At 33.7% G+C, this 12011-nt stretch overlaps 1 protein-coding gene across 3 annotated transcripts in view; it reads left to right on the forward strand.

Annotated features, from left to right (window-relative positions):
* The first annotated feature begins 1108 nt into the window (after positions 1–1108).
* Positions 1109–12011, forward strand: part of si:dkey-206p8.1 — a 60814-nt gene continuing 49911 nt past the window's right edge. For all 3 annotated transcript variants that reach the window (XM_073928668.1, XM_009293275.5, XM_009293276.5), the window contains exons 1-2: positions 1109–1469; positions 8943–8973. Coding sequence is in view for 2 of the 3 variants with exons in the window: in XM_009293275.5 (XP_009291550.1) it covers positions 1317–1469; positions 8943–8973 (184 nt within the window). In the remaining variant the exon portion in view is untranslated. The remainder of the gene's footprint in view (positions 1470–8942; positions 8974–12011) is intronic.

Here is a 12011-nt window from a genome sequence, read left to right on the forward strand (position 1 = left end):
AAGCGGAATGAACCACCAACTTATCCAGCATGTTTTATCCAGCGGATGCCCTTCCAGCTGCAACACTCCCATTCATACAAACACACTACAGACAATATAGCCTACCCAATTCACCTCTATGTTTTTGAACTTGTGGGGGAGCCGGAGCACCCGGAGGAAACCCATGCCAAACAAGTCGAGAACATCCCAACTACACACAGAAACGTCAACTGACCCAGCCGAGACTCGAACCAGCGACCTTCTTGCTGTGAGGCGAACATGCTACCCACTTCACCACCATTAAGCCATAAATTAATAAATGACTACAACAAATTCTATTGTTGTTGGACTGTTGCACTTTTTTGTGTTGTCAATATGTGTGTGTTTATATACGACTATTAGTGTGTGTGTGCAGCATTTGTATGTTTAATACTAAGTTTGAGGATAGTGGGGGTCTTGTTACTGGATAGTTACTGGAATTGTTAGTTTGGGGGCCACTTGACTTGTTTGGAAAGCCATGATCTGATGAATTTGTTATCTGAAACGTACAACAAATGTACCCAGAGCAACGTATTTTACATTTCTCGAAAAACTTGTTTTTAGTGAGCCTGAGTTGTTTAAAATATTCTAATACATAGAAAAGGTAAGGCACAAGAAAAGAAAGGCTATGCACTAGCATCTATCAAATAAGCACTATTCGTACTAATAGTATTAGTATCTGCTAGTTCGTTATTAAGGATTAATTGTTAAAACGGCTTGCCATACAATAATCCAGTAACATGCGTTGTACACATGGTAAATTTTTTGTCAACCTGAGCAAGCTGTTTTTTACACAATTCCCATTAAAAAATCTCTCTTTCCTTTAAAAAAAAATAAATGAATAAATAAATCACCAAAAATAATTTTAACTCAACTCTAGTGTAAGGTGTATAATCCAATTTCCATTTAAAATCTATCACCCATACTGCTGTACAACATTGGCTGCGAGCCGTGTCACTCAAACGCGAAATCCTCTCAAATCTCGCCCGTTCTGCGATGCGCGTGGGCGGCGCTGATCTCGGTGCGTCTCCTTTCCTCTCCTCCACCCACAAATCCCTCTCTACCTCCAGCCCACGCACCCACGCCTCCTGCCCTTGACGAGGAAGAGCAGAAGCAGCATTGATGTGTTCCCGTTTTAAGCGCACAGTGACCCATCTTTCAGCGTCCGACTGCGTTTTCCGAGCGTCTCCGTTTCTCCATGCGCGCGCCGCGGCTCAGATGGGAGACGTAAGTGAAGCTTCTGACTGGCACGGGAACGCACGCGGTGGGTCTCTCTGGTGGGCCATCCCGAGCACGGGATGCTGAACGGGAGCCGCGAGGGTTTGTTTGAACTAGGCAGGCAGCTCCAGCAGGACGGAGACTCCCAAGCCGCACTGCACTGCTTTCTAAGCTGCCTGCTGGGACTCACACATGTGCAGAGCTTCCACTCGCTTCCCAACTGCCTGCATCAGGTGAGCCCTGCAGGATATGGAGCGCTCTAATGATGCGTTGTGGGGTAGAACTAAGGCTGGGCAATATGATCGTATATATCGTATGGACAAAATTCAAAAGTCTATTTCGTAGTATTCTCTGTCGTTTATTTAATGGTGTTACAAAGTACACTGTTTACAATATAGAGGTTGGGGTCATTTGCTGCTAATGTTATTTCACCATTTAGAACTTACAAAAAACAGTTTTCTGAAATTAGATTATTAAGGAGAATTTCTAAATATGCGATCATACAACCAACTTTACCTCTATGCTTACAATAATACTTATTTTACCACTTACATATAAACAATATTACACCATATGCAGACACAAATTTATAACAGCATCATGATCAATTTGCATCTTAAGTATAGTCTTCATATTTAGCATTTTATTTAGATTATTATTTTTATTTTTTGTCGAACCTGTAATGGATTAAAAATGACTTAAAATCTCTTTAAACGTTTAACATTTACTGAAATGTTGTGTTGTACATCTTAAATATTTTAAACAGGAATTAGTTGCCCCGATGTCTGCGTAAAGTTACCTTACTCAAATTTTTTAATATTCTAAATTTTTTTTTGACTTAAAATTAAAGTCAGAAGTTCAATCTGACTTAAATTTAATCACAAAAATTAATAAAAAAACTTAATAAAAAAAATTTTTAAGTTTTAATATTTATTTTTATATTTTATATTATATAAAAAAAAAAAAAAAAAATATATATATATATATATATATATATATATATATATATATATATATATATATATATATATATATATATATATATATATATATATATCTTAAAGGGGCTAATAATGTTCAATGTTGTTCTAAAAAAATTAAAAAATTTTATTCTAGCCCAAATAAAACAAATAAGACTTTCTCCAGAAGAAAAAAAATATCAGACATTCTGTGAAAAATTTCTTGCTCATGTTAAACATCAACTGTTGAAAAAATTTGAAGGGGGGCAAATAATTCTGACTTAAACTGTATATTGTGATATGAGTATTTTTGCCATATTGCCCAGCCCTAGGTTGAACACATACTTTAAATTGAAGAGGAGCCAATTTACATGCAAATCTGTTGTCATATAGCATGCATGTGCAGATAATTCACACATAAAGCTTCGGTTTGCAAACCAAACTTACTGTACTGTATGTCGGCCATGCTTGTTATATTTTTAATGAACCAGTGGCATACTAACCTAAAACTAGGCTACAGGCGATGCATATTTTACACTAGCAAATGCATTCTGAAACATTCATGCTCTATGCAGACACAGCAAACACACTTGCATATGCAAAGAAAGAGCATTTGTTCACATGTGTTTGTGCGCAGCAGGAGACGTGCTTAAGATGCTCTTAGTCAAGTTTATCATTGTGTTGCGAGCTTTGGCCAGTCGGGTTCCATCATGTGTTTACAGTACATTAAATATCACGGTACACTCTCAGAAATAAAGGTACAAATCTATCACTCAGGTGGTATATTTTCAAAAGGTACATTTTTGATCCTGTCAATATCTAAAAAGTACAAACGTGCACCTCATAGTAACTTAAAAGGTTCAAAAATGTACCATAAAGCAGTGTTTCTCAACCTCGTTCCTGGAGGACCACCAGCACTGCATGTTTTGGTTGTATCTTTTGTATGTCACACCTATTACAGGTCTCTTTCCAGTCTCTGCTAATGAGCTGATGATCTGAAGTAGGTGTGTTTGGATAAGGAGACATGGAAAATGTACAAAGCGGGTAGTTACAGGAACGTGGTTAAGAAACACTACCCTAAATGTACTAATGTCCACCTATATGGTATAAAAGCATACCTTTTTGAAATGGTATCACCCCAGTGACAGATTTTTTACCTTTATTTTTAAGTGTGTAATTTTAGTGTCAGTGTAGTTTAAGTGTCAGATAAAAGCTGTCAGGACTGCTTTGCTCACTCTGGGTTACACTCGCTCACAAGGGTCTCAAGTAATGTCCAGAATATAAACAGTGGCTCTTACACAAGAGCAACGGAATGTGTGGTATGACACTGACCAGATAGACTTGCTTCTGACCTCACGAAAAAGACATATTTAGATTTTGCTTATATTTATCGCTAGCGTAACTATAACATTTCAGCCTGAGGCAGTTTGAAATTATGAAAGTTATACTAACTTAAAAAAAAAAAAAAACTCATGATCAACATGTTCTTGTCATATTTTAGGCTAACAATACTGTGTTTTAAATGATTATTATATATACATTTTAACCTTGTAGGCAAATAGATAACCATACAGACTGATAGGTGGGGTGAAGAGACTGCGATAGAACCAACGATTGACTGCAAAGCAAAAAACACTTTTCTTACTTTTTTGTCTTGTTTTTAGTCCAAATATCTAAAAAAAATCTTATAAAAAGAAGTATTTTCTGGGTAAGCAAAACATAATGTCTTGTTTTGAAAAATAATATTACAATATTAAGGGAGTTTTTCCTCAAAACAAGCAAAATAATCTGTCAATGGAATAAGATAAATAATCTTGTTTTTCCTTTTGACATGCAGTTATTTAGCTTATCCCATTGGCAGATTATTTTGCTTGTTTTAAGGAAAAACTCACCTCATTTTGGCATATTATTTCTTAAAACAAGACAATGTGTTTTGCTTGTCTAAAAATTTCTTCTTAATTTAAGAATTTTTAAATATTTGGACTAGAAACAAGACAAAAAAAATCTAAGAAAGAAAAGCATTTTTTTCAGTGTATTTAACTAAAATGCTCCATTGTTTTAGGCTTTTAGGCCAAATTTAGGTAAAAAATGAACCCAACAACTGGGTTAAAAATTGTGATTACAAAATAACCCAAAAGCTAGGTAATTCTATACTTTATTTAGAGAAATTGTAATTTAAATTGTATACAATTTTAAGATATACATATTTTACAGTACATACTCATTTTGACATGGGCAACAGTTTATTTTAATGACACCTGACAAAATTTGTTGTTTCATTCATAATGTATGATCCAGGACCACACAGCCATGTCATAAGGGTCTGTTTTTGAAAAATCTGATTTATACATATGGTTTGTAAAAATATAACAATATTTGTTTGATTATTGTTTAATATTTGTTATTAAAAAATTTGGAAAAAGTTAGTTCATTTCTTAGCAAAGCATATTACTAATCTTTAATTAGGCAAATCATATTACTAATCTTTATTTAGGCAAAGCATATTGCTAATCTTTAATTAAGTTTTGATAGAATTACAGAAAGAAAATCACTTTATGCCTCATGGAACACAATCTTAATATTTAAATTAATTTTGGCAGAAAATAAAATAGGTGATTTTGTCTTATACAATATGTTTTTGGCTATTTCCATCAGAAAATTTGTGATCACATTTAAGGTGAAATTGAATTACACTTTTAACAAAAGACTAAGCAAACAAATACGAAAACCCAAAGAAAACCCAACCTTTGTGATAACTTTTCAGTTAAATTGAATTATTTTTTTAACCTTTGACACGTCGATGCCTTACTTCAACCCAGCATTTTTTAGTGTCCATGTATAAAAGACCATATCTGCATCCAAAATTCCAAATTCAGTGGCTGCATTCTTCAAAAGTCCACAAAACGAAACTGTCTGAAAGTAGAACAGGGTTCTACAACTGCCAAATAGGTAAACCTTGGTCTATTCCTGCAGGCACAGGACGTCAACATGACGTCATATTGACGTTGCACCCCAAAGTCATTTTGTTTCGAAATGAAAATCTGGTTGACATTAGAACCTATTATAAACGTCCAACCTAATTTTAACCAAATATCAACATCTGATCATGTTATACCTTGATGTTGTGTGGACGTTACAACTATGACATCTATCAGACGTTGGATTTTGGTCACTTTCCAACACAACCTAAAATCAACCAAATATCAATGTAATTTGACGACATTATTGGACGTCAAAACAACGTTTTCCTCAGACACTGGCTAGACATTGAATTTTGGTCACCTGATGTCATGATCTAAATCTAACCTATTATTATTGTCCTATGATATTGTGTGCTTGCTGGGATTTATGATCTGTACATATTCAAAGTCAGTGTGTATGGATGTTTCCCAGTAATGGGTTGAAGCTGGAATGGCATCCGCTGCATAAAACATGTGCTGGATAAATTGGAGGTTCATTCCGCTGTGGCGACCCCAGATTAATACAGGAACTAAGCCGAAAAGAAAATAAACATATTCACTTTATTCACTTTATTACTGTACGTCTCATATGTTACTAAGATAATGCAGATAATGTAATAATTTAATTTATTGCACACCAGTGATGACACAATTTTAAAATACATTTATTATCATTATTATTGAATTACATTTAGATATAAGTGTCACTTCTCAGTTAAGTTTAATGTAACAAAACAAAAGTTCTAAAATGTAGAAAAAAAATATCGATTGACTATTGACTCAAATATGGACAAACCCAAGGTTGGGTTAATTTTTCCAATTCAATTTAAATTTGAGTTTTTATTTTTTTTATTTTTTACCCAGTATTGGTTTTTCCATATCTGACCCAATTTTGGGATATAAAAATCTAACATTCATTTTGTTACACAGCAGAATGAACTAAGGAATGATGCATTTAAAAGTGTATTGCAATACAAAAACATCTGGCACGCAATGAATCTTGAGATAGTCTAGGCTGCAAAGGATCTGTTACCTGGGAAATGAAGGCCACATTTGAAGACCAAAATTCAGTGATGCAATCAGCATTTGAACACAAGATACACAACTTCTGAACTATAGGATGCAGCACAAGTGAAGCTTTTCAGCCATTTTACACTGATGCCAAACTGAGAACTAAATTAAGTGTCATTATAGCTTTCTCTGAGGGACAAGTTTATGATATTCTGATAAAACTGAGTGATCATATACCAACTGCTGACCTTGCATCATAAAATCGTTTCACTTTGATTCTGCAGTTTTTGTCAATGCACTGAAGTCGACTTTATATACTGTGGTTACCACAACCACATGTAACATATATGCTACATTTCCTAACCTTCAGTCATTTACTACACAATTTATTAACTTCAGTGATTTTATTGGCTGTTGGCAGCTATTTCGGTTTGTTTGGAGATATTGTGTGCCAACATTTAGGTGAATCAGAACAACAACCAGCTTAAAAATTAAATCAAAACAGTGGAAAAGTGTCCCAGGGGTTAAACAGAATTGGATGAATAGTTTCTCATTGACTCAACAATTTAGAGCCAAAAGAAAGTCAAAGACACAGTTGTTTGTGAGACAGCAAAACGCATAAAGCGAAGTTTACTCAAGCCTTAGCAGAGAGATGAGAAAAGTGACGAGGATTGGAATTGTTAGATTAATAACATACCACTGTTTCTGGAAAGTTTAAGAGAGCTCAATGAGGCGATTTAACCATCCTGATAATGTAACATATGTTGTTAAACAGAAAGTATTGATAAATAAAGCTGTGGGCCGTCATTTCTAGTACACCAGAAGCAAAATGACAAACTAGATAGAACAGCAGATAGAAATACTTTTTATTTTTCAGCAACTGCTTCTTATGCCATTTACTCAGAAATATTAATAGAGTTATTGTAATTGTGCAGTCTAATAATAAAACAATTTTTTAATAAAATATTAAGTTTTTTTTTAATTTCTCCCTTTTTGGCATTATGTAATAAAGTCGTACAAAACATGGTCATTCAGTCTATAACTTAATAAAACTAACCTTTCTGATAATGCATATTTTGACCTCTCAAAATAATTTTAAAACAACATACTTATTCTGATATGTTCTTATTAAAATAAAAGAAAAAACATGCATGATCATCATACAAGATTGTATTCTGATTTAAATCATACTTACAAATGGATGAAACCAAGGAGTTTGAAATGGAGGAAATAATTTTTTGAGGTTTGTTTAAAATGTTTTTTTTTTTTTTTTTTTTAGTAATCCATTATTACTTAAACTGTTAGAAAACCTCTTTTTGTCTTTGACCCTTAAACAGACACATACAGTAGAAGTCCCCCCCCCCCCCATTACTCCTGTTTAACGGATTTAACCCATTTGTTATTATAACTTCTTTCTAATAACTGATTTATTTTATCTTTGCCATGATGACAGTAAATAGTATTTAACTAGATAGTTTTCAAGACACTTCTATACAGCTTAAAGTGACATGTAAAGCTTAACTAGGTTAATTAGGTTAACTAGGCAGGTTAGGGTAATTAGGCAAGGGAACAACAATGGTTTGTTCTGTAGACTATCGAAAAAAAAAATCTATCGCTTAAAAGGGCTAATAATTTTGACCTTAAAATGGCAATTAAAAAGTTAAAAACTCTTCCTGAAACAAAACAAATAAGGCTTTCTCCAGAGGAAAAAAAAACATGATCAAATACTGTGAAAATTTTCTTCTTCTGTTAAATATCATTTGGGAAATATTAAAAAAAGGTAAAAAGGGGGCTAATAATTCTGACTTCAACTGTACATAAACACTTAAACAATACATTTGTGATTCATTCATTTTCTTGTCGGCTTAGTCCCTTCATTAATCCGGGGTCTCCACAGTGGAATGTACCGCCAACCAATCCATCACCCGTCCAGCCCCAACCCATCTCTGGAAAATAATACATATGTAATTGTCATAAATTCGCATTTTGTTAAACATCACTTATTTGAAAAATATCTGAAAAGCAGTTATCATATCATAGGATGTATTTAAAAAAATCTGTATTTACTTTGAATGGCTATAAATTGATTTAAAGGGGACCTATCATTCACCTTTTTACAAGATGTAAAATAAGTCTCTGGTGTTCTTAGAGTGTGTTTAAAAAGTTTCAGCTCAAAATGCCTTACAAAGATTTGTTTATAACCCTTTGAAACTGCCCTTTTTAGATTTTGATTCCAAAATGTGTCATTTTGATGGCTGTAGCTTTAAATTCAAATTTAAATTATATTTTCAAAAGAAGGCAGAGCTATAAACTCTTACGTGTCAGCATAGCAGCAGATCAAAAACAGGACTATCCCTGTAAAAAACTGAAAACGTCAAAAGAAGTGGCTCAGAAGATGGTAATCTATGGAAACTACAGTGTTCATTTTTGCATCCTAAACTCAACGTTAATAATAGTTCTTAGTCGCTGACATTATCTTTACCAATAAGGTGTAAAATCTCTAATGGTGGACTGCTGTTTCTCACTCTGGGCTGTTTATGCTAATGAGGGAAAGATCCTCACTTATGGGTGGCGCTTTTTCCCTCTGATGGCATCTACAAATGGAGAATGTCATTCAAAATGTTTCTGCAGTCTATTTTTATGAAATGTGATTATAAAAATTATAATTAAATTCTAACCATTAGAGACTGCCTATATTCACACACTGTTGCCACAACTGTGCTTATAAAAACATATTCCCTTTAAAGTTTGAATTTTTCTTATTTTCTCTATACAGATTGCTGAACTTTACATTGATGAGAAGAACTGTATCCTTTTTGCTAAAATATCACCTCACTCAACAATGTGTAATGAACACAATGAATAGAAGAATAACAATTTCTTTTATCTAGTGTTGGGCGATATACGAAATTTTCAGATCACCATATCGCCCCCCCTGTGAGATCGCAGATACACGATACTATCGCATGGGGGCGAGGCAGTGTTATGTATGTGTGTGTGTGTATATATATATATATATATATATATATATATATATATATATATATATATATATATATATATATATATATATATATATATATATATATATATATATATATAATTAGTATATTTAACCATATCTAAACATTTTTATTAACCTTTTAGCTGTTTTTTTTTAAACTTGTTTTATAACCTGCTGTATTTGTGGATATATGGGTATTTGTGGATAAATGGATATAATACACATGGATGAAAGCAAATGAAATGATATTTATGCATAGAAACAAGGATGCATTTCTGTCCTTTTAGACGGGATGCGGATGGAGGACTCGCCGCCCGCTCGTGATGTTTCTATGCGCTGAAGTTTTTCAATGTTTTGTTTAGTAAGCACGGTGCGGCTTCAGGTCTAATCAATCACAAAAGTTATCATTAACAGTGTCTCTTTTGTATTTACTAAGATCTAACACAATGTTGTGCTTGGCATATGTGTTTATTGTTTTCTGATGAGAGTTTCATTTTAGACATGGCTGCGGCGAGTCGGCGGTTGCTCTGATATTAAATAGCCTATTTGACCTAAAAATTTTCACTGAACTCAGTAAAATGTTCTTTGATAAGTTATTAATTATCTGTTCAATAATTATTTAATGCCAAAACAAATGGTAAAATACAGGTTGTAATTTAAATTCATGTAGGCTAGTTTAAATAAATAAATAAAATATATTTTAATAGCCTATATAAATGAATATAGGCCTAACATATTTTTAAATTAAATAAATAGATTTTTTTTTTTAAATGCGCATGTCCGTGTTTATCATTACATTGAATTTAACACAAATAAACAAGTATTTATATTCTGTGTATTTGAAGGAGCTATCAATGCATGCACTGAGAAAAATAGGCTATAAGCTAGACCACCTTAAAACTTAAATAGGCTGTTAATAACAAATATAAAAGATAAATAGCTTTTTTTTTTTTGTGAAAGCAAGAGAGAATCTTGCCGGAGTGCTGTTATAAAGCAGTCTCAAATGGCCAATGACCTTAACATGTTTTATTCCAGAATATTTTAGCTGGTTTCAGAGTCCTTTCCCTTTCTTCTTCAGTTGTTTAATTTTTAAAAATAGTTTTTTTAACTTGTTTGTTAATTAACTCATTTGCTATGCGATGTGGCTGTGCCCTCAAGTGCAGCTCGCGCTTCAACTGCTGCTGCTGAGACAGAGAGAGAGAGACAGAGAGAGAAAGCGCTCACACAAGAGTGCAATCGAAGTAATGCATTTTATCCGTCAAGTGATGTTGATGTGAACAGCTGAAGCTGTCAAATTATTTGTAGTTCATTTATTATTAATGATGATAATTAAAAATAGTAATACTATTAATTTTATTCAATAATGCAAATAAAACATGTAATAGGTCTACATTCATGCAAAACAAGTAAAATATCGTCTTTAAAATCGTCATAGGTTTCAGCTCTCGGCGATACCTTTGCCTGTCGTCGATACATAATACTATCGTCTTTCGGCACAACCCTACTTTTATCATGTGGAAAAAAAAACATACTTTATAGTCTAGTAGCATTTGTGCAAGCGTTCTTTGTCTCATTAGGATTTGTGGTTGCTTATCATATGTCAACTAAAAAAAAGCATCACATCTAATTAACCTGCATGACCTTTATTCATCTACAGGCTTCCATTAGCAGCAAGGCTAGTGTTATGTGACATACATTCCCACTTAAACCTACGGCCTCTCAATTACTAAAGCATAGAGTTTAAACGGCTTCCAGGCTGCTAGTTTCAGCTCAGACAGTCCGTTTATGTGACCCAAGTCATTAACCGAGATCATTCATGACCTCTTTTCCAATTAAAATCCAATTACATGTGCAACGGTTTTTCACCAAGTGTGGGTCTCGGTGAGAAATGTGATCTGGGTGTAATTACTTAAAAGAGGAATCATTGATTGAGTTTATCATTTAATTGAATAAGCTATTTCAATACATGCACAACAAGGGGGTTTGGAATTAGATGTGTTGGTGTGGATTTAAAGATAAGCATGTATTTATTCTGGAATCTTCTGTACAATGTGGACTGGTGCTTGTGTGTTGACTTTCATTGAAAGGCAGAATAGTGAGCTTTAGTGAAAGACCATACATGGATGTTAGTTTGCAACTCCTCCATCTTGCATCTTATTTTGGACTAATGACAAAAAGAGCATTCATTTACATGGCATGGGACCAAATCAGTCTATTTTCTGTTTTTTACTGTCATAAAATTTTATATTAGTGGTGTTACATTAACATGTCAGCAAAAAAAAAAATAAAAAAAAAATAATAATAAAACTGCTTAACTGCCTGCTAATGGTTGACCATATTTTGACTGTTTTAAATAATAACTGTTAAAGTTAGGGCTGGGCAATTAAAATCTGTATCAATATTTATTGACCAGCACCATGATGCAGTGTGAACATTCGGTATGAAGTTTTATTAAAATGTGGCTGCTAAGCGCACGCCTTTGAACCAGTGCCAAAAGCTTAGAGTGTTAGTTTGTCATTTTTAATGGAGGCGTGTTATTTGCACGACACGCGTATGGGAACAACGCACACATGACTCGTGCGCATTTTCCAGGCACATCTTGTTGAAAAAATCTCCGTTTTCCGAATTCTGTGCGCACCATAATTCATGCGAGCGTAAGAACTCACCAATATGCTTCACACTTTGTATGGAATTACAGTAATAACGGCAGACTAATTTAATAAACTTGTCATCCTCTGAGAAAACGCTTGAATTTCGCTTGGTTACGAGAGACGCCAAGGGAGGGAGAGCGCAAAGCCCATAGTAATGTTCAAGGATTCCATGTGCTCGCGTTTGACACTT

The sequence above is a fragment of the Danio rerio genome, chromosome 17 (assembly GCF_049306965.1).
Source record: "Danio rerio strain Tuebingen ecotype United States chromosome 17, GRCz12tu, whole genome shotgun sequence".
NCBI lineage: Eukaryota > Metazoa > Chordata > Actinopteri > Cypriniformes > Danionidae > Danio > Danio rerio.